At 53.1% G+C, this 23,073-nt stretch overlaps 1 protein-coding gene across 10 annotated transcripts in view; it reads right to left on the bottom strand.

The window, feature by feature from the left end:
- TSPOAP1 (TSPO associated protein 1) overlaps positions 1-22,864 on the bottom strand; it is a 69,768-nt gene extending 46,904 nt beyond the window's left edge. For 2 of the 10 annotated variants that reach the window (XM_064467612.1, XM_064467613.1), the window contains exons 1-4: positions 10,336-13,181; positions 8,472-8,600; positions 6,265-6,441; positions 2,712-2,981 (exon numbers count right to left, since the gene is read on the bottom strand). In XM_064467612.1, coding sequence (XP_064323682.1) covers positions 2,712-2,981; positions 6,265-6,441; positions 8,472-8,600; positions 10,336-10,518 — 759 coding nt within the window. In that variant the 5' untranslated portion in view covers positions 10,519-13,181. Of the gene's footprint in view, positions 1-1,984; positions 2,165-2,711; positions 2,982-6,264; positions 6,442-8,471; positions 8,601-10,335; positions 13,182-22,652 lie in introns of those variants that run through there. The other 8 variants (XM_064467610.1, XM_064467614.1, XM_064467618.1 and 5 more) reach the window with 7 other exon arrangements.
- Positions 22,865-23,073: the final 209 nt, after the last annotated feature.

The following is a 23,073-nucleotide window of genomic DNA, read 5'->3' as shown; positions in this document are numbered from 1 at the left end:
ATAAAGAAGTAGAGAAATCAGAAGGCAAACAGAGAAATGGGATTTTCCAGGAACACTTAGAAGAGAAACTTGCTCTTTATATTCTGAGGAAGTTCTTTGAAAGCTGGGGAATACAGCCCTGACGCACTGTGCTGGGGAGCACGATAGAACAACAAAGTAATTTCTTTTAATTACAATAACTGTGGCGACTGCCCCAAGAGCTGACTTCACCCTCAGCATGGCACCGCTACGCCCCCATGAATACAGCCCGTTGAGCCCGGGGTGTTCTGCTCTGCAGGTTTCAGCTAAGAGACTGGCAACAGCCTCCTTGCTCCCCCTTCACTACTGCTGTCAGGCTTAGTCTTGTTGCTATTTATCCGCCAGAAAAGTCTTCTGACAATGAGGACAGACTCTGCCGAATCGGAGAGATAAAGAACATCCAAAAGAAAGACTGTAATACATGTGCTTGCCTGACAGAATCGTCAGGGTCAGCTGAAAACCAAGGCATGGAAGGGCCATTTGAGGAAGGCAAGGGCAGAGCAGAGGGGGAAAAAAAAAAAATGTCATCTGTGCATCCCTCTTAATCATGGAGGAATCTGGGGGGGTGATGGACCACCAGGGCAGAAATCTCAACCTATGAAGGACAGAGCTGACGATCTCTCTCAAACTGAACTGTCTATAAGAATAACTGTGGAAGCCAACAAAATAAACAGTAACAAATCACCAAATTTAGACAATAATCACCCGAGGGTTCAGAAACCCCCTTTGGCATGAACTGAATCTCTAATTTCAGCAGTAACTGAATCAAGACGTGAAGCGTGTCGCTTCTCCGACACCACCTTAATACGAAATAACGAGAGGGTGGCAAATGTCAAGTTTTAAGAGTATTCCAGTGGACATCTTTGGAAACAGAGACCAGTACATTTGACAGCTGTTCCAGGCAAACTGATAGAAATTGCAACAATTAAGTAGATACTCAGAAAAACCTCCAAGCAAATGTATATTGTGGAAAAAAAAAAAAACCATACTCACAAATCTACAAAGAGTCCTAAGGTGTCAGCAAGCAAACAGGTGAGGGAGATCGAGTAGGTACAATCTGCTTGGGTGCTCTGAACACGTTCAGCTACAGTGCTCTAGAAGGCTTCTGCAGACACTGAGCCACCACAGAATAGGAGGGCAAGGTTTTCTCTCAGGTAAATATCTAGTAAAAATGAGATGACTAAAAGAGAGGCAGCAGGAACCACGTTCTCCAAGTACTGATCTAGCAAAGAGACAAATGGGGAAGAGGGCCTCATGACACTGAGAGATTACAGAGGGCCATCAGACAAATGATGTTTTAATAGAACCCAGTGCTTAGACAAAAAGGCAAAGACATCTATTGGGAAAGGCAGAGAAAACTTCATTAGGCCACCGTATAAATCAACGACACAGCATTGGGATGCTGCGTGCAGTGCTGCTTCCTCCAATACAAAAATAGCAGAGAAAATGTACAAAGGAAGGAGACAAAGACGATAAACACTGAACAGTGGAAGAGGCTGGAAGGAAACAAAAAAACAGCTCGAGGAGAGGGGCCTATAAACTCACAAGTGACTCAGAAAAGATGAACAAGGAATGAATATTCAATACATCTTCTGTAAGAGCTGGGGAGCAATAAATGCGAGCAGCTGGTGGCAGTTCAGAGGGGAGACGAGCAGCCCGTCCTTACACTGCCTCACACGCGAAATTCTGCCACGGGACACCGGGTACTGAAAACTTCGAAGGAAAACGGGGTGAAGCCAGACAAGGCAAACGCAGCAGGAGCCCGCCGACCCCGCGGTGCCGCCCCTGGCTCGGGGAGCCCCCATACGCCGGAGCTGGCGGGCACCGGGCCGCGCCCGGCCCCCGACCCCCCCGCCCGCCCGCCCGGCCGGCCTGCCGCCTGCCCCGAGGCCTCTGCCGGCCCCTCGCCCCCGGCCCGGCCCGACCCCGGCTAACCGGGCCGCAGCGCCCTCCCGGAGGCACCCACCGGGACCGGCCAAACCTCGGCCCCTCCGCACGGCGGGCCGAGCCCCTCGGCCGGCCCCGGCCCTGGCCCTCTCACCGCGGCTTCGACCTCCTTTGCGAAGGACGTCAGCCCGAGCGCCGAGGCAGCACCCCGCGGGCAGGGCAGGCCCCGGCGGGAGGCGGCGCCCGGAGGCGGCCCGGATTTGCCGGGCCGTACCACTGCGGCCGCGGGGGGGCGGCGGCGGCGGGGCGCGGGGCCGCGGCCTGGCGGGAGCCCTGGCGGCCGTGGCGGGGCCGGGGCCGCGGATGGGGTGGGGGTCGCGGAGCGGCAGGCCTCCCTGCCACCGTGGCCGCGGGTGCCCGCCGCTCTCCCACCGGGAGCCAGTGTCTAAGCCTCCACAAACACCAAAAACGTGCGTTTTCAGCAAATGAGGGTAAAAAGAGGGGTTGCCCGGTATCCTAGGCTGGAAAAGGCAGCATGGGAGACCCGTGCTGGGAATGACGAGCAGGACCAAGCCGCCGGCGTGGCTCGGTCTCCCCGCGCTGGAGTGGGCTGCCAGCAGTGCCCGCGTCCCCTGCACCCGGGGAGACCTGGCACCTGAATCGGTCATTTTAGAAACCAGCACAGCACCTGCTCACAGCGGATGCAAACCGCGGCACCCACGTACTCTTAAGAAGTTTCCTAAGAACAGAAATTAATTAAGTAATTAAACAGCAAAACTCTCAGATCGCTGACCCACTTGTCTCACCTCCCTGTGTACTTCCCCTCCGAGCGCTGCGTCTCCCAAGCGGGTCCCCTTCGGTAGAGGTGAACCTTTGAGGCAGGTATTTAGTGTTGGGACGGGTGGTCCCAGGCGTGCAACAGTGCTTGGCAAAGAGCCGCCTGAACTGATTTTAGAGGAACGCAGACACTCCTTGAAATTCTTCAGCGCGATCTGTCTCTGCAGCCGTAACACCTCTCTCTGGGATTCCCGCAACAGGCGATCAAACTCGATGACGTTCAGGCAGCGAGGGTCATCCTGCGGGAAATGCAACCAAAACATCGTGTTGCTGACAAGCTCTAAAAGGTGGGACAGGTCAGGGTGGTGATTTAACATGCAAACTCCAAGAGCCTTGCTGAGGGCACGCTGGCAAAAGCCAGGTAGTGTGGCACACGAAGATTTCTGTTTCCTGGGTCTCCAAAGCTTCAAAAGGAGTCACTTCCCATCCCTTATGCAAATACCTTATTCCTCCAGTAGATAAAAACTAGCCTGTAAGGCTTCTGCATCCATCCCAGCACAAAACAAAAGGCTTTTCTAAGTGTGTGCTTTCTCAGTGCTTGCCAGCAGAGAGCGTGTCAGGATAATGTAATTTCATTTCCCAGCCAAATGAGAGCCTTAGCTGATTTACCTCCTTGACGTGAGCGCTGGCATCCTCTGCAGCCCTAATGGTGGTTAGGGCTTTAAATGAAGGACATCTGGGATTTGCTCAGTTCTCGCTCAGGATAATGTTTGATTTTCAAACATTATTGATTTCTAACCTCTCCAGAGACAGTATGTGTGGATGGGCCCCTATCTTTAACACAAGGAGTCACTCCCACCCATTCCAGACCCAAACCTGCCGCTTTTGAAGGAAACCAGTGCAATCTTACTCTCACAGAAAAATGGTGAGTATATGTCACCAGCTTGTTTGATTTTTCAAAGGTTTTCAGATTTCAAGAGCTGAAGAAACAGGTACCTGCATGTTCATACGTACATACAAAAGCTGGTTATGAAAACCTGTCTTTACAAATATGCTGCTGGAGGAGACATTGCTCATTCCCCTAGAAAGCTCCTAAACCAGTGGATTCAACGCATAATTGGTATCCAGGACAAATTTAATCTGCTTCCCTGTTCAGTTACTTGCCCTAAAAATAGTACGTGCTTTATAAATACAATTTGTGTAGAAAACCATGGTTACTCTCACGCTACAAGGGGGAAACTGAGGCAGCTTTAATAGGAACTGATTACAGATTCAAGAAGTGAGCAGCTGGGCCTCCTCTGCACCAGACCCATGTTCAGGCTATCAGGGTAGTAGTTCTTTAAACAAAATTGGCTGCGGCTCTGTGTAAAATCTCCCTTCCCCCACTAAAAAAAAAGGCAGCTATTCCCAACAGACAGCCCCTGAAGCCTGGGGGAACAAGGGAGTAGGAAAAAAGCTCAGTCCTCCATGTACAGTTTCTGTTATGCACGTCCCCTGCAGCCGCCTTGCTCTTCCCCACGATTCCCCTGCTTCCAAGAATCCATGCTGCAAGAAATTGCAGTCTGCTATTAGATGGAGCTGGGGTTTGGTTGGGAGCCCATCACCGGAGCATGATCTCAGGAAATCATTTTATCTTTCCCGAAAAGCCCTGACTTTGCAAAACAAGGGCAATGCTTTTGCAGCCCAACATGCAGGGTGTCCGTCCTGCCACTGGAAATGGAACGGAGATCCATTTCACAGCTACTGGAAGAGCTGTGCTGATTTAAATACCCTAGATTAAAATTGATTTGGTTACAAACTCTGAGGGTGTACTTAATATCTCTGCATATAAACCCCTTCATTGGCATAATGCATTTTGCATGCTGCAGACAGATTACGTGAATTCTGAATTTTAACTAGCTGAAAATTAAAATTTAATGAGCTGCTTGCTTGGAAGAGAAATGGGAAAAACAAGATCAGACAAAACGATCTCCTCTCTTGCTTTCTTCTCTGCGGATTCCCTGCTCGCGTATCAATGCCCCCCATTACTGGTGCCTCGGCAGCTACACAGACAGTCCCACCTGCTGGGCCAGGATGGTCACCCATGCCCTCGCAAGGCAGCGGCTGAATTCATCAACCCTGAGGATTGCTCCATGTGCATTTCCTTGGCCAGTAATGAATCTTGCTCACCTAACTTTGCCACATTCCTCTACAATTTGTCGCTCTCCTGTCCCTGGCAGATTCAGGTTGCCGGCATGCTCTGCTAGGAAATTCAGACTGCCCTTGAAGGGGCCTGTTCCCACTTCTGGGGGGGTCTGCAGTGAGAAATCAGGGGGACAGGAAGGGAATTTCTTCTTGGTCACACTGTAGAGTACAGTCAGACCTGGATAACTTTCTCTTGTGGTTTAATGCCAGCAGGGATCAGTGGGGCAGGCTGTACAAACAGCAAACACCTGATCCTTCTGGTTCTGATGGGATCTACATCAGGGAAAGACTGAGCATCTACCTTTAAAGCCATAGTTCAAATGAACGTATGGGGAGGTCAAGAACAGAAATAAAGCTGCTTTCATCGGGGAGTATTTTTCACCTAAATGTCATGTAAGTAGGGTAGGTAGAAATATAAGTATTCATTCAACTCAGCTGGGTGCTGGAATGTAGGGTTGCGCTCGACCACATCTGCATTGGCAAAACAGGGAATCCAGTGCAAGCCCTAGCATTACTGAGCTTCTCAGGAGAGTTTATTAACTGACCTAAACTGAAAACGTCTAGCTCACAAACAAAAGATGTACCTGATATGCCCAGAACAGGTTGCTTTCATCACCTTGAGTGGGAATAATTTCACCAACGTCAGATGTCTGCAGAGGCTCCTTTCAGAGCCATCGCAGAGAAACAGTGTTCTGAGGGAGCAACACCTCCAACCAGTTTCAGACATCTGCCTGGGGATGAGCTAAATTACCCCTTTTATCCCATCATTTATATCAGCACGTTCTGTGCTGGTGCTGAGGGGAACGTAGGTCACCAGCCCAGGTGCGGGCATCAGCATTGTAACTGGTTTCGTGAACACCTGCCCCTGCCTAGTGATTTATACCCTCAACTCACAGTCATAAAAGGATGGACCTAGTTATCGCCAGTCTTGCAGTGGCTGTGAGTGCTCAGAAAGCTGCAGCTCAAGACAAGGGATTTAGACTGGTTCCTGGGAACACGCTTAGCTGGTGTACTTTTTAAAGAAACACTTTAAAAGGAGGTCCTGCTTCTACCTCTTGCTTGAAGCTCATCACTGTGAGAAGTTATCCTGTATTTGTGGCTTATTGGGGTTTTCCAGAGGGGGAGTTTTAGTCGCTTCTGAAAATGGCAGCTCAGACCCATGAATTCACAGAAGGTCAATCGGAGTGTTCCCCAACACACTGTTCTGGAGGGGTCCAGACACTGCCTGCCACACAGTCACCCAATATCCCCCATCCAAATCACACATCAGATGCCCTCTGTTTCCAGTCTGCATTTGGGACTAATTGTCCTCATGCTGCTTCCTGGAGCCTGGTTCCCATCACTGCTGTTGCACTGCTTGTCCCCAGCCACTGAGGGGTGTCCCAGAAAGTGTCTCACCTTCCCTGCGATGAGTTTAGCCTGCAGCTCCCGGCACTCCTGCTGCAGAGCTTCGATCTGCTTGTCTTTCGCCAGGAGAGCACTGGCTTGCTCTGTCAGCTCCTTGGCACGCTGGCGGGCAAATGCTTTTTTACACAGCTCCAGGCTGGAGCCCTTCAGAGGCACTGGAGCGGTTACCTACACCGGAGGGAGCAGCAAGGGAGAAAGCCACATGAGCTGGTGTTCGTTAACCAGCACCCCAACAGCCACTGGGAAGGGAGCACTGTGAAGAGATGCAGCCTAGCCCCAAAGGACACACAAGCAGAAGAGCATGACAGATGTACAAAAAACATGAGCGGAGAGAGGAGGTGCTGGATGGCGAAGTGGATCAGAGAAGAGGTGGGAAGGAGAAGGTGCCCAGCGGATGGGGCCAATAGTCAGCACAAGGGGCTGCAGGCAGGGCAACAGCGGGTGGGGAGAGGAGAGAAAAACACAACAAAGGCAGAAAGACAGGGGAAGGCAGCGGAGAGGAGGAGGGGAGGATGGCAAGGAAGATCAGCATGGGAGCAAGGACAGAGGTGGCCAAGCCAGGAAGAGAAATGGAGCTTCTGTGGGTTTCTAGGCAGTGAGAGAGAGGGCTTCAGCATGGATGGGTGGAAGACCCAGGCAAGAGAGAGCCCAGCAAGGGCCAGCGTGGCCAGGGGAGGACTGGGAGATGAGCAGGAGAAGCAGTTCAGCTTCACGTGCTCCCTGTGCAGGAGGGAAGAGCGAGGGTGGGGATGGCAGGGTGCTAGAGGGGGAGCAGAGCAGAGGGGGGCAGGAAGGTGGCTGGGCACAGGCTCTGGGCGGGAGCTGAGGCTGCTCGCCTTCAGTCTCCCCGGGATGCCTGCTCTCAGCACGCACCCCCATCCCTGGGGCCAGCTCTCTCACTGAGTACCAGCACCGTGGAGCTGGAGGAAGGGGCAGTTCACGCCCCGCTGCTCATCCCAACCCTCTGGGCAGTGAAGCCACATCCAGTCCCTGGATTTATCAAACACAGCCTCTCCATGTCCAGCAATTTTTGTCTGTACAAAGCCTGACAATTTGGCAATGGGGAACTCCATCCCCTGCCTGATCAGGAACATGGCATCCTCTGTGCACACTCTTCCTCTGCAGGCCTCCCCGAGCATCTCGCCCACGTGCAGAATCTGCGGGCCAGGCCCCGGCTCCACAGGACCTGTGTACCAGGCACTGAAGGCAACTGCTGCCAGATTAACCCCAGTGCCTCAGAGTCCCTTCTCTGGGCATGCAGCTGTCTGGTCCTGCCTCCAGGAAAAAAACAAAACAGTATTTGTATAGTTGCTGAAGGGTCTGCATAGCTGTTGGATATATATCAAATGATTTATCTTAACATAGTATGTGACAAGTCCACCTGGCAGCAATGGTTGCCTTGCAAATACCAAAACCCTGTGACAGACGGGCAGCATGGTGCCTGGGGACAGAGAGGGCAGGCAGTGCCAGGAAAATCCCCTACCTTCTCTTCAGCAAATCTTTCACTTCCTCCTTTCTGACCTAAAGGGCTTGAATTCCCCATCACAATCCCTGGTTTCCTTCCAATAGAAGAAAGGTTTTCCCTTACTCCACTGCAATTAGGAAGCTCATACAAGTGCTTGTGCACAAGTTCCCACATTGTGTGCCATCTCCCACCACTCCTGCACCATGTCAGATACTATAGGGTTTGCAACAAGCTGCTGTTGGGTTGGAGAAAGTAAAAACCATGCGGCTTGCACAGCAACGCAAGCGAGGTGTAGATGAGGCAAAGCAGAGTCTCTCACCCCTTCCTGTTTTTCTTTACCGCACTCCTTTTCTTATTCAAATACTTCCTGTTTCTTTTCGGTGAAGTCAGATGAATTATTTTCACAACTTGCCCCGGGAAAGCTGAGCTAATTACCTTAAACTAACACCTTAAGGTAGGTCAGCACATTTACAGCAAGAAACCAAGCAGGAGGAAATTGCTCAAAGCTAGCTCCCTGCACACAAGCAGAAGCAGCTGGTGATAGCTGGATTTCATGGTTCTTGCCCTGCTGCTGATGTGCAAAGCATGTTTGCTCTAGGTTTAAGAAAAGGGGGAAGAAAAGGACTTTCTAGCTCAATAGAAGTAGAAAGCGAGAAGTCCTGGCGATGAGGTGCTCTCCTAGCTCAGCTTCCCATCCCAGCCGTGCCCAGCAGCGGCAAGCCCCCGCACTCACGACTTTGAGGTTTGCCTCCTGGAGTTTCCGGGCTCTCTCCTCCAGGCGCTTGGCGATCACTGCCAGCTCCGCGTTCTTCCTCTTCAGGTGCTTCACCTTCTCCTCTGTCTGGGGGAAGCAGCTCCTGCGCTGGATAACAGAAAGAGAGGTTCGAGGTGAAGCCCCCGCTCAGCTCGAAGCTGCGCGCAGGGTGTTAGGGGAAGCCAAGGTCCCCAGCCCTGCCTGACCTGCCCTGTTCCCACAGAGCTTTTCCCAGCCAGGGCTTGGCCTGTTCTCCTATAACTGTCCCAACCGTTACATACTGACCTCTGCTCTTGTTGCCTCTCCAGTCACTGAAACCTGTGTTTTTCCCGGTACTTTCGTTAATGTGACCTCTTGGTCCCCGTGAGACGCCCCTCACCCCACCCCAGGCCATCCTGCAGGGTCCCTCTCCGTCCGCAACATGCTCGTTGCAGGCTCTGCCTTTGCCGGCTGGGACTCGGCGTGTCTCCAGCATCAGTCTGGCCTGGCTGCCCACCCTTTGGGCTTTCTCTTCCAAAGTCTTCCCAGTTTATTTCCCTGGGGTTACAGGACTTAACACATCGCCGCGGATTTGTGCAGCACTGCCACTGCAAGCTTTGCCCTTGTCCTTTTTCTCATGACACCGAAGCATGAGTTGGGGGGAGCGGGGAGAAAGCGGCAAAGGACTTTATGATGTTTGCAACACAAATTTCCTTTTTCTTCCTATTGATTCTGTTCGCTCTTAATCCCCTTTTATTTGTTATCTGTCCGTTTCGATAAGCTGCCTCTTGCCGATGGCTCGTTCTCTCAAGGTCGTAACCAGATGTGTTGCGCTGTCTTTTCACATCAGCAAAAATGTCAGGTCAGCTGATCCTTCTAATTATTTTCCTCCCTACCCCTGTGAGATCCCACCATGGGCACTTGCTGCTTTCACTGCTTTTCTTCAGCCGGAAGACTGAGGCAGATTTTTGAGAGTAAGATTTGATGAGAGTTTATATGATAGTGCCTTGCTAAAATCCAGATGACTGATAAGGGGTAACTCCGCAGCATGCAGGTCATACTGGATTTATGCTTTTAGTGTAAGAAAATTATCTAAAATATGCATTTTGAATTTGGTGATATAAACCTGAAATGCCAAGCAATCACATTTTCAGGGGCCTGGGGTTGCCATATCCCCACGCCACGGGGCTGTGCAAGGGGCTGATGCTCTCCAGGGAGGATGCAGGAGGGGAATATTCCCTTGTCGTACTTCCCGAGGGTCCTGGCTGCCCACCATGGGCCTGGGAAGCCAGGGATGGGGGAGCGGGGCAGAACGGGCAGCACAGGCTGTGGCAGCCTGGCTTGGCTCTAGGTGCTGGGGGTGCAGCCAGGTGCCGAGCTCCCATGGGAGCAGGGGGCAGTGCTGCACCATCACCCAAAGTCGAGGCTGAGTGAATCAGTGTTTCTGCTTTTCTAATTAAAGAGGAAAGAAGTGCGACTTCCCCCTCCCCTGCTGTCAGCTCGACGCTGCCTTGCTCTCTGCCTGCTCTCGCAGGCAGCTGCGTTACAGCCTCTTACGGTTTCCAGCAGGCAAGTAGCACCAGACAAAGATGGCAGAGGGTAGCAGAGGATCCAGGCTCCGCTTTGCCTTGCAAGGAAGGGGTTCTGCTTGAGCCAACGACAGGTGCAGTGAGAAAGCACCCAGGAGACCTAAAGCACCCAGACCCTCTTTCCCCCCAGCCCTGCCCAGCCGATCCTGTGTGCCGGCTTCTCGTGGAGTTGGCAGCAGACGGCAGCTCTCCCCAGCCGGGACTCCCTCCCCATGGAGCACCCGTGCTCCCAGCACCCGGCCGGGACACGGGATGGGGCCACATCCTCTGCTCACCAGCAAGCTGTTCTCCTCGGCCAGGCTGGAGCAGCGGTGCCGCAGGTCCTCCAGCGCGCTCAGGAGCTTTGTGTTCTGGCTCACGAGGAAGCCGTAATCAGTCCCGTTCTGCAAAACAGCGCGGGAGAGGCAAGGCAGGGCTTTGCCTGCCCAGGGCAAGGGGGAGAGGGACTGCAGCTGCATGCCCACCCTGCACCCACAGCGAGCCCAGCCTGGCTGTGCAGGGACGCTGGCAGGAGCGGGGTGCAGGCAGCGAAGGGGCAGGGTGGAATGTGGAGGCTCATTTCAGGAGGCAAGGGGCTGCGTGTCCTTTAGGGGACAAGTGGCCTTTGGGGCTGGGCTGCATCACCTGTGGGTGACAGCTACTGTCTCTGTAGTTTTAAGGATGCTTTCATCATGCCCAGACCCTCACGTTCATCCCCAGACACTTGCATTTTGCCATGGTACCATCTAAACCCACTCAAGGGCCAGCAAAAGCCAGGCAGGCAGAGCACAAGCCGTGACACCCCAGACACGTGCACGGCTCCCCATGGTTCATGGAGGAGGCTGCCTCCAGCAGCACACGGCTTTCAGAGGTGACGAGAGCTCCTTGCCTGTCTCCCCTTGCCAGCTCCCCTGGTTTGGCCCAGGAGCCCGCCCAGCGTCCAGGCCCCAGGGTCTGCCCTCTCAGTGTCAGCCTCGGCTCCTGAAGAAGGCGATGTGCTGGATTTCTTTGCAAAACACCACCTTAATTTTGTCACATCAAAAGCAGCAGCAGCTCTGCCAGGAGCTGTATATATAGCTTTGTGGTTACTGCTTCCTGCTCAGAGCAGCTCGCCACAGGCTCGCTGCTGAAGCAGGCTCCCAGAGAGTATTTTTGTGCATTAGCACATCTCATAGCCAAGCTATTGCTTCACAGCTGCCATATGGCAGCAGCAAGCTGCGCACCTCGGGAAGACCTGGCCAGATGTTTTCCCAGCAGCCAGGCAAGCCTTGCAGGACGTGCTCCCAGTGCCCGGCAAGTCGTTGCTGGTGCTGCTGAACGGCTGTGACCTTCCCCAGTGCAGAGCTCTGCTTCTGTACTTCGCAAGCCAAGGCTATGAGTAAAACATCCTTCAGGCCACCAAAGAAATGCTGTCCAAGCTTTTTTGGTATCAAGAAGTCAGAGAGGCAGCTCACAGCACTAGGGTGTCACTAAGCTCTGTGAGGTCTGAGACTGGCTAAAACTCACCATGCCTTTGACCGATACTATATTTTGGCTTCTCACTCATGGCTATTGCAGAAAAAGGGCAGGAGGCCAATGCCACAAAGTCCAGCCCATCGAATCCCCTGGAGTGGCCGTCCTGCCCGTGCCATGGCTCTCCCAGCCTCTCATGCCTGCATGGAAACGCCTTGGCAGAGCAGGGAGGGAAACACAACTGAAAGAGATTGAAAACCAAAAAAAAAAGCACCCTCAAAAGATAACACCCAGCCCTCCCTTCTGGCCTCACACAGTGTTCCCAGGTCCTACCAGCCCTCTGAGACACCAGAAGGGGATGGTAGGTGCCATGAGTTGACAGGCCTTGGGCAGAGTGGTTTGCAGGCATCCACCCTGCAGAAATTCCAGGGTTTGAGAAAGCTGGAGTGAAATGCCCCATGGGAAGAGGTTGTATCACTTTCCACTTGCTGGAAAGCAAAACTACATTTATTTTCCTCTATTCTTTTTTTTTTTTTTTTTCCCTAGGCACAAAGGCGCAGTTACCGCCACAGTCACCAGGCACATCGCCCCACAGCAACCCCCAGGTGCCTGGGTGCCCTCTCCTGCTCTCCAACAACTCCGGGCTGCTCCCAAGGATGCTCAGGGCAGGCCCAGGAACGAAGGAGCTTCCCCAAATCAGCGGCCTGGAGGAGCTGGGGAGCTCCCCTGGCAGCCAAGCACCCTGCTCGGTGTAGTGGTCTGGGCCCAGAAACCCAGTACCAGATCCTGTGGCATCGGTCCCATCCCTGCTGCTTTACAGGGACAGCAAGGTCCCCCCGAGAATGCTTCCTTATTGCCAGCTCCAGGAACAGCAAAGCACTTCCTTGGGCTCAGCACCCGTGCAGGGAATGCTGTGGGTGCTGGGGGGGACACAGAGCGGGGTGGGTGCACAGCAGAGGAGGGGGATCCTATCAGCATCTCCCGTGCCACGCCTGGCAGCACTTTGGACTGGTTGACTGCCGCCATCCCCAGAGACAAGCAGGCGGCCCCTGGGGTGAAGTCAAAATACATTATTTCCATCTTCTTGCCACTGCCTCTTGCTCAAAGCCTCAACCTTCTTGTCTGTGCTTGCATGCACTGAGACAGGCTGAGCAAACTCAGCCAGTGAACTCTTCACTTGGGATAGGAGCTGGAGAGCTTCTGCAGAGGAGCTGATGTGCCCCTGCCTCTCCTGATGTCGTCAGCACCAGGTCTCTGCAGGGGACAACTAGCACTTCCAGCATGGCACGGGGATCTTTTGGGGACTTGCATCCAAATTTCTGTATTTGAAACCCACTTTCTGTAGCTATAAAACAACATCTTCATTGGGGCAGGATGCAAAGACTCACAACCACTCATCCTATCGGGCTGTCCCCAGCTCAGCCCAGGTTTCCTGCCACTACTCCAGAGCCCATGAGAAAGACTGGGATGTCCTAGACCACACAGAGACCTTTCCAGTTCCCTGGGTGTTGCGGGACCCCCGGGTGAGGTGCCATGGAGCAGGAGAGAGCGGCTGTGCGGTCCAGGCTGGGGCCAGGCATGCAGCCAAGCCTCCCCACTGCCAGCACATCCCACTGCAGCCACAGCTCCTTGGGGCTTTGCCAGGAGAGGCACAAGGGGCATCTGCAGCGAGAAGACATGGAGGCAGGAGATCCTTGCCGTGCCAGGATGTCTGTCCCACGCAGGGACCTCTCTGCCCAGGAAAGCTTTGCCAAACCTCCCCCCGGGCGGCGAGCCAGTGCCGGCTGCGTCGGCTGAACTCTCCTCCAAGACCATGTAGAGCCTGGAACCGAAGGACTGTCTAGACGTCATCCCACACTCATTAAACATTCATTTCCTATAATGAAATAGCTTTTAATTTATTAACCGCCCCACTGTTCCTCAGGATTCCTGCGCTGCACGGTGCAGCCTTGCTACAGGCCACGCTCGTGGCCCCGTGGACTGTGCTTTTTGAAGGGGGCTGCGGAAATCAGCAGGGAGAAGAGGCACAGAGGCTGCGCCCAAAGCAACTCTTCTTGATAAAGGCAAGCAGAAGTGCTGGCAGGAGCTGAAATCCAAAAGCATCCCTCAGTCAGGGAGGTGTTCAGTGAGCTGGAGTCGGCAAGAGCTGAGGCAGAGCTGACACCATGGGGCAGCAGGAAGGGCCTCCAGGAAGTCACGTCCCCCAGATCAAGAGCATCCTTGGCCACTAAAAAATTAACCCAAGTGACACGTTCTTTGGCCATGGGGTAAAGTTTCTAAAACCAGAGCAAGGCAGGAGAAGAGCAGCAGGGTTGCTGAAGGAGGAGAGCAGACTGCGGCTTTGAAGCCTCCCGTTACAGGGAAATTGTCATCATCTGTCGCCTCTTTTGGCAGGTAGAGCCCAAAATACAGTTTCTTCAGGATGCAGTGAGAATGAGCAAAGAAAAGCCTGAGCAGGGCAGCTGCAAGAAGCTGCTGCTTTTTCACCCAAAAACTTCAAAAAGCAATAGAGAGCTGCAGCAGCTTTTTGCAGGGAGAGGTGCCCAACCAGGCTGCTAAATGGGTCACACAGTCAAAATCCCCCTGGAGCATCCAGCATCCAGCGCAGTCTTTAAAGTCCTGCGGAAAACTTGCAGGAAGCCATTTAGGTAACAGTAAATCAAACCACAGTGAGGATGACAGACGCTGCCTGCAGCGGCTGCTCTGCAATGCGGCTCGGGCTGCCAGTGCCTCGCAGCACTGCCTGGCATGGACCAGCCAGGAGGGCTTTCCCCACGCCAGCCCCGGGGAACCTGCAGAAGGCTAAGGCCAGCCTTGTTTGAAAATCCCTGCAGAGAGCCAGATGGCGAGGAGGAATTTATCAGGTGGCCCCATGAGCAGGAGGTCTCAGGTGGCCTCTGGAAACAGGCAGTCTCATGGCTGATTTTAAAATATATACAAGTTCAAGATATCCCTGCAGTGACTTCCCCATCTCCAGCAGATATTGTTTGCTTTGCAAAAGCCGTCTCTGAAAACCAATCCCCCCTTTGCAGACACTTCGCCGACCTATTTCCTAGGTGAAACTATACCAGCTCTCCTGCTATCACGGATATATTAAACCCACCACTTCTCTTTCATTTGAAATCATTGTCACCAAGCCTCCACCATGTCAAAGCCCTTTAGCTGTTCGTTCCAGCTGACTTTGGTAATTAGTTTCCTTAACTTCTCAATCCTCACCACTTGGAAATGAAACCTGTCATTGCCAATCCATTTTCTCCTCTTCCATCCGGTTTCAAGGGAATCGGCTCTCTCACAGAACAAAGTTATTTTCCATAGGCTGTTCTTCTGCAGTGCCCTCTCTGCATGTCAAAAGCAAGACAAAAATAGCATCACCTCCTGTTCGGTCAGTGAGCAAGAGCAAAACCCATCCACTGCCGCTGTTGGCACAGCGAGCTCGCCTCACACCGCAGCGAGCATCGCCCCAGTGTGGGTAAAAGGGACATTTTTGTTAAAGGTATGGGAGAAGTAAGAGACACGCCTGGGATGCAGTCATGGTTATTCTGCCACTCCTTTGATAGGCAGTCTGTGTCCCTCAGCACTTGTTCTGCTTCCTTCATTTTGAGCCAGGTTCCTGGTTTCAGACACAAACATCTCTGTTCTTCCACTGACTTCATGGCACTTCCCCACCAGCTCCTTGCCCTGCGCGTTACCAACTCCCATTTCCATGAGTCAGCATTTTCTCCCGCTGCCCGTCCCTCTTCCAGCCTACTACTTGCCCTTATTTATGCGATTTCCTCATTTATCTGATTGCTATCACCCCATGTAACAAATTCACGGAAGAAAAAATCCATCCGAGGCTATTAACTTCAAAGATACTGCCTCCAGCATGGGAAGTGCTGGAGCCACAAATCGCAAGATATTACGGGAATATTCAAGGGAACATTCACTGTATATTTGATCTTTCTCACACTTCCCCAAGTATTCCGTCTTGCACACCCTGTGACCGCTGCCAGCTCTTCATATGCTCCACACAGTGTGTTTAAAATGAGATATGTAGCTAAAATTGGAGTCTCACAAATTCAGGTCCTCTCTATCTTTAAAGCCTCTTATGAAAGCACCGTCATTGGTCCCAGGAAAACAAACCCAGCTACTCCAGGAGGAGAAAAATCAGCTCAGTAGTCCTGACCGCCCTGGCTCGGCTGTCCTCTGATGAGCTCAGCTTCTCCAGTCTCCCCAACCAGGGAGAAATTAATGTTCCTGCAAAACTGAGACAAGGAGGAATGTGAGTGGAAAATAAACTCTCAGGGCAGGGGCAGAGCAGCAGCACTCCAAAATCCAAGGCTGCAGCCGGGTCCAGCGCGCAATTCAGCACAATTTCTCAGCTTTAACAGCAAATCCAAAGTACAAGAGGTTTTGCAAGCAGACAAGAGAAAACAACACAGAAATACCACATGGCTGCTGGAAAGGCAGCTCTGAACCGCTCCTGACGTACTGCGCATGCATTTCTTCATCTTTCACAATCAGACATAAAACAGGGCAGTCAGTTGAGAGGGACAGAGGATTTGCAGAAATCCTTTCCTTTCCCCCAAGGCCAGCCTGTCCCCGTGCTGTGGAGCCCAGCGCAGAGACCCACAGCAAGAAGTCCTCCCAGGGGTGGACCCCATGGGGACTCTTGCAGGGGAGGGGTCCTGCCCAGGGTGCAGGTGTTCATGTGGCCGAACAACTGCTGGTATCATCAGTCATCAATCTGCTCTTCACCCTGCTCTCCAGTGTGGTACGGAGACCTGTAAGCCATACTCCTTCCAGCTGGCTGTTACCTCCCTAAAGCGGGAGCATGACAAGGCGTGTGTGGCCCTGGACAGGCTTTCCCCAGCTGTGACCCAACCTCTCTCCATGCTAAACACAAACTGTTTTGCAAAGCCAGGATGTATGCAGCCAGAAATTGCAGCTGTTGATTCCTGGGATATGATCCATCTTGGTTACCAGACAACCTGCAGCACAGGGCTGTGCAAAGCAAGCTCCTCAAGTACAACAACATCGCTTCCCTGCCTTTGGGTCACTCTGTGAGCCCTCGCGACCCCAGTGTCCCTTGTAGGGTCTTCTCTCACCTAGACACTTTGTGAGAAAGATGTCTGTGTTTCACAGGACAAGAAAGATGCACAGAGCCTGTTCTACCAGCTACCATTTTAACACCAATGTACAAGCTTCTCCTTTGTCTCTTATCAGCTTTCAGAAAGATTTGGCCTAGCCCCTCTCTGGCAAAGCAGGCCTGTGCTCCATCCCCACCACAGTCAGGGGACACTGACAGCATCTCTGCTTCATTGCACAGCTTGGAAATACACGAAAGCCAGGCTATATACCATAAAACCTAGTTTGGTTGTAAAATTCAGGTGTCTGGCCAGGAGCCAAGACAGACATTGCAAAATTTTCTGGGTGCTGCTGAGCAAGTCATTGAATCTGCAGAGAAGCAAGCTCAGGCAACAGTATTTGCACTAGAAAAAACCCAAAACGTAGAAGTGGGAAGTAAATGTGTTAACATCTTCAGTGCAAACACAGAAAGACTTCGCAACCTCTGCTTCTTGCGCACCCATGCGTATTGCCAATCATTTGAGCTCAAACATGGGTATTGGCTTCCTATAGAAATTTTTGGGGCTTTTTATTCTTCAGCTCTGAGCAAAGGCCAGCCTGCAGCTCCCAGCACTGCAGGCTCAGGCCCAGGCTACCCCAAGGCCTTTGTGGAGCATCTGGACTCTTTTTGGATGCAATGTGTCAGATAATTCTATTCTGTAAGCATGAAAAAAAAAAAAAAACAAAACCCTGGGGAAGAATGATAAAATTTAGCTCTTTCCAGGTTTGGTATTTTGGTGGCTGGAGCGGGGACGATTGCTCTCTGATATCTCATCTTTCTTGTAACAGAAACTCTAATCCAAAGGAACACTCCCTAGAAAGGCTTTGGTACTGATGAATGCACTTGAGAACAAAGCGCCTGTGCACAGCACGTGGCCCCGGGCTGCGGCAGGGCTTCGCCCTGGAAAGCCACTGAGCTGCAGTTCAGTAAATCCCCTACCCATACGGAAGTGCCACTGCCATCTAACAGGATTATAGCTTGAAAAGTGAATGCCAGGTCTCCTTCCCATCTCAGAGCCTCAGCAACCGTATCTGTGGTCTCACAAGTTTGCTTGTATTGAGTGGAGAGACTGGATTACGTACCATGTTCAGCTTTGAAGAGGCAGATGTGCTCTTCCACCTTGAAAGATACATCAGGGAGCTAGAGTGGCAGATTTTGTATGCACAGCTTGGTTTGTGCCCAGATATCTGCTCCATGGTTCTTCCCCACCTCTTCCTGTTTTCCAGATTACTTGCAGTTTCCCAGGGGCCAAGAGCACTTTTTCTACTTGGGTCACATTGGCTTAAAACCTGTTCCAGTTGCCCAGGCTCTGGCATGTTGGGAACGGCATTGCTTACTCCTCTCGGTAAAGCAAGGACTCATCTGGTGCAATATAGGATTTTGTCCTGGACTGAGAAGCCCCAAATCTCCAATGGCTTTAATAAGTAGCTAAGAGATGGAGGGGAAAAAAAATCATCCGCTTACACCACTCACAAGAGCCAGAGGTGCTGTTCAGTGGTCAATACGGAAACGTGAATGGCAAGAGCAGCAGAAGACTTACAAGCTGATGCCCAAAAAGGTATTTTCCCAGAACTGCCAAGCAGATGGCTGGGATGCACAAAGCCAGCACTCACAGCAGGAGGAGGGCAACAAGGCTGCCAGTGTTGCACATGCCATTTCTGTTCACGTTATTCCAGCAGGAAGGAAGACTACAGCCATAGGACACCCAAAACAAGAAAGCAAAGACGTTGGCGAGTCTCCTCGCCAAAAATTTGCCGAGGATGAAATAAGAAAGATGCTGAGGTGAAAGATCACAGTGCAGTAATGGCCAACACCAAAACGGTGTGACAGCCCTGTCCCAAAATCAGTTCGTCATCACCAATCCAGAGGAGCCAAAGACGCAGTAAGGAGGCAATGGCTGGTGTCCCTCGTCCTCCACGTCCCACACAAGTGACCTGGCCAAGCCATTTGGACATGTCTTTGTACAGAGAGTACGAGCTTACTTGGAAAGATAGTTAAAATTAAAATTACCTTCCCCTTCATACAGTCTCACTTTGCTTTTTCTTCCACTGATTCCTACAAATGAAGTTGCACTGGCTCCCCATGGCAGGCAGCTATCTGAGGTTGGCCGTACATTCACAGTGCTTGCAGAAAACGGCACTAAGTCATCGGCGTGAGGCTGAGCATTGCCAAGACAAGAAAAATTAATTTACTCAGATTTTGAGCATGATGGAGTACGATCTTTTTCTAATTGGGATTGCAGGAAATGGTGTCTGTAACAGCAAGAACTGGCTTCATTGCCCAGGAAGACCTTCTCCCCCTACTGCCATCTTTTATTCTGCTGACCTACCCTTTCTAGTGAAGGGTACAGCTCTGCACACCCTCAGACATTAAATGAATAGTTTTCCATCTTTGCCAATGGAAAATCTGAAGCTCTTGAAATGTCATGAATCACTGCAAAAGACACTGAGCAGCTTGGCCTGAACACCTGACATGGAGGATCTTTACCAGCATTTTATAACTCCTCCTGTATCTGTGCTTTGTGTTATTAAGCCCCACTGGGTGCAACAGGCTCTTTTGTGGATATTTAAATTCCTACTGCCTGGGGAGCTCCTTGGTTTAAGCATTTTCAGTTGGGTTTTGCAGATTTATTGAATATTCTGAGCTCCATATGACCTCAAGGGAAGCTGAAGCTGTGCTTTTAAGAAATTCAAATCCAATGCAACCTCTTGAGACTGAGAAATAGTGACGATAGCCAACTCCAAGCACCCTAGCTGTGTTCCTTGCTTGTGCGGTTCATGGGATGCCAGAATAGGGATGAGGTCAGCCACTGAGCTCACCTCTTCTGTAGGTGCAGGTGGGGAGCTTGGGGGGACAAGTAATCCTGGAAGGGAAGGATGCAGGGAATATGCAGAAAGTGAATGGCCTTGCTCCTCTCCCCTCCTCCAATTTCAGACACCAGGAGAGAGCCTTCACTTCAGCAACCCACTCCCAAACCATCCCTAGTTTCCAGGGCCAAAGCAGGTCCCACTGGAGCAGCATTCCATAAGAGAATGCAGACAACTGAGCTCTTGTGGGAAGTGCTCTAAAATCCTTCTGACAGCATTATGGGAACTTTCCAATTTCCAGCCAGACTGTATCTGTGCCACTTTAACCCCATTCTTCCTGCACAAACGTTTTTCTCCTTCTCTGATATTCATTATTCTGACTGGGATCCTACACCTGCAGTGCCTGGAGATTCTCAGCAGGAAAGTAATTTCTTACCTCCTGTGTCCACGCAGAAATTTTGGAGAGCAAGACCAGAGCGATTTCAAAGGCCCAGGACCAAGAATCCATTTGTGAGAGCAAGCCCCCACGTAGCATTAGTAACATGGTGAGACACATGTCTGTGCCGTTGCTCTGCAGAGGAGCTGGGAAACCCTGCAGTGCATTGCAGGATACAAAGACACACAGCAAATGGGTGGAAGGACATGGGCATGAGTTGCAGCAATTCCGACCAGACCTACGGAGAACGTTCTTCTCCACAAGAGTGCTGCAGCTTCAGGGCAGGGTTAGAGAGGTGGTGGGATGCCAGCCCTCGGGGATATTCGCCACTCACCTCTTCCAGCTCTGGAGCCAGCCCTGCTCACGGCAGGGACTGGAGGGGAGGCTCCAGGTGTGTCCCCCAACACACCTCCCTAACCCCAGAGATCCCTGCCAGCTCCCAAACGGGAGGAGGGCAACAGCTCTCCACCCTCAGCACTTAGGAGGGACCTGAGCAAGAAAGCCGAGATTAACTTGGCCTATGGATAGTCTTAACATCTGCCCATAAACTGTCCCTGAGGGAACAACAGAGCAATAGTGGCAGCGGCTGGGACACACGGCAAGAGCTTCATCATAAAATCCACATCTTTAATCAACTCTGTCAGCAATGAGCCCTCAGGAGGCTCTTCCCTGCACTAGGAGATGGCTCCCTGGGAGGCAGCTGTCCCGTTTGCATAATGCAGCTCTGACATCCCAAGGACGAGTGTCCTAAAGGAAGCCCAGCTCCAGCAGCAGGACACACGGCATCTGGAGTGCTTGTCCCAGCCTGGCCGGGAAAAGCCATGCTTTTGGAGGGGAGCTATGTAAGTGTCCTCTTGTCCCCAGCTGTAACACAGCATCTTGCTCCCTAGGAAGTGCGTTTGAGGATGTGGCTTCCACAGTCCAGCAGCACCAGCACTTGCTCTGCCAGGGACAGCAGAGCTGAGCTCCCTCCTGGGTCTGAACTGGAAGCCTTTTGCATCACTGAGGTCTCTTGACTTCAGGAGGAAATGCCGGATTTCTTTGTTTTCTAGGGAAAGACAAGTTAACCAGTACCACCACAGTAACATCACGGCACTACTGTGGCACTACCACAGTAGACCAGAGTACCACCAGGTACCACCGTACCATTGCTTTGATACCATCACAGGACCATCAGGTACCACCATGGCACTGCCCTGGTACACTTGTACTATGGTGATACTACCACAGTCCTGCCACAGCCCCGTGGGAGTGGGAAGGGAAATATTAGTCATCCATCAAGCCAGGAGCCTCCAGGATTACAGGGAAACACTCAAACCAGCTGAAGGACCAAGGGAAAGGAGATGGCAGGTGCTCAGCAGTCACCACCTTAGAAACCAAGCAGGGTCCTGACCACCCCACTCCCTGCCCCCATATACAAAGCTGGTACATGGGAGACCCACTGCAGGGATCAGCTAGAGCTGGGTGCACAGCCCGCACCCCACAGGATGCTGTTCAGTTGTGGAGCACCCACAAACACCCCTTTGAAGCAGCCACCTGCCCCCCTGCCACTCCCAGCCTTTCCACCCAGGCTCCCCCACCAAGACACAGCCCCTGCCCACCCCTTGCCAGCTGGCTTTCCCAAAGGGAGAGAAGACAGTAAGTTTGGCACAACTGATTTGACTCTTGGGATCGATAGAAAAGAGGGGTGGGAGCAGAAATCCTTCCCATTCTGCTGCCCCTTCCCCCCCCCTCCCCGCCCGCTCCATTTTGCCTGAGGTGCTTCTGGAACGGCCAGGGGCTGTGGTCAGAGGCAGACCAAGGACTGCGTGGTTCAATGTGGCCTTTCCCAAAGCATCACGATAAACACCCTTTCAAAAAAAGACTCATAAGAAGCTGCTTGAGTGAAACCGTTTTCGCTCTTGGCGGGGCTTCCAGCATCACCGTTCCTCCCGCGGGCCAGTCCAGCCCACTCTCCAGCCGGGCTCAGCAACACAGCACAGGCTTGGCTTGAAAACCTCCTCCTAAACCCTGATCAGCTCTGCTTAGCTCTTCTCCCCTGTGCTCAAGAACGGGCCGAGAGCCGATTTCTCTCCTATTTTAAAAGCACCGCAGAGCTATCCCAGATCCCAGGGATCCCAGGAAGATGGCTGATTTTACCCATGGGAAAGGAGGGCAGGCTGTCCTACGCAGGACGAGCTGATGAACTTTTGTGGCCTGGATCAAGGAAGTGAGACTCTAAGGGAGTCTTTTGGCCTGTTTTTAGAGAGATGCTGCAAGGGGCCAGGCATCGCGTTGCCTCGAGGTGCTCCGGTGCCGTCTGCAGGGACAGGTTCCCCCTGCAGTGCAGGTGCCCCAGGCCCTCCCAGGCCACCCTGAGCAGAGAGGGGATGCTCTGGGAGGGGGTGGCAGTGACTCATGTCCCTGTCACTACCTGCAGAGCCATTCAGGCTGCCGGAGCGAGGAGACGCCACAGGGACAGCTCAGCCTTTCCTGGTGCAGGGACTGCATCTGCACCAGGTGGGCTCTGCCCAGCACCGGCCTCGTCAGGGCTCCGGCGAGACCCCGCGCCAGCTCCGGCCCAGCCAGGGGGGAGGCAGCTCGAAACCCCCGCGGAAAGGCAGCGAGGGCAGCAGCTCCTCTCGCACGCTGGCGTGTGGCAGCGGCTCTGGCAGCTGCCGGCCCCGCAGGGAAGGTTTTGCGCGGGGCTCAACCGCAGCAATTTCCCGTGCCCGTCTTGCACCAAGGTAACATCCCCCCGACACCTCTCCCCCCCAAATACGCACCGCCGCACCCCGCCTGCCAGCAGACGCGCCCCGGCAGCCGCCTTACCTGGGGGAGTCTGTCTGTCCGGCCGCCTCCGAGCCCGTCCATCGCTCGCAGCGGCCTAACGAGCTCCGGTGCGGAGCGAACCCGCTGGGGGTCCAGAGGGGTGCCGCGGAGGGTCCCCGGCGACTCTTCCCGGGGCTGGGGTGCTCCGGCTCCCTCCGGCCCCGGGGACAGCCGGCAGCTCGCCCTGGCACTGCCGCCCCCGCCGCCTTCACGCGTGTCCGGGTCCGGGCAGGCGGAGGCCGCGGGGGCGGCATCGCCCGCTGCCGGGGCACGGCTCAGCCCCGCTGCCGGCTGCGGCGGGTCGGCGCCGGGCACCCCCCGCTCCGGCTGCTGCATGGCTGGGGCAGGGCGCTGGGCTCACCCGCGGGCGGCGAGGGCTCCCCGTGGCTCCGGCAGCCGGCACGGAACGCCCGAAGGCATC

This window comes from Phalacrocorax carbo, chromosome 17, assembly GCF_963921805.1.
Source record: "Phalacrocorax carbo chromosome 17, bPhaCar2.1, whole genome shotgun sequence".
Classification (NCBI taxonomy): Eukaryota; Metazoa; Chordata; class Aves; order Suliformes; family Phalacrocoracidae; genus Phalacrocorax; species Phalacrocorax carbo.
This window is presented reverse-complemented; position numbering and strand designations above follow the sequence as displayed.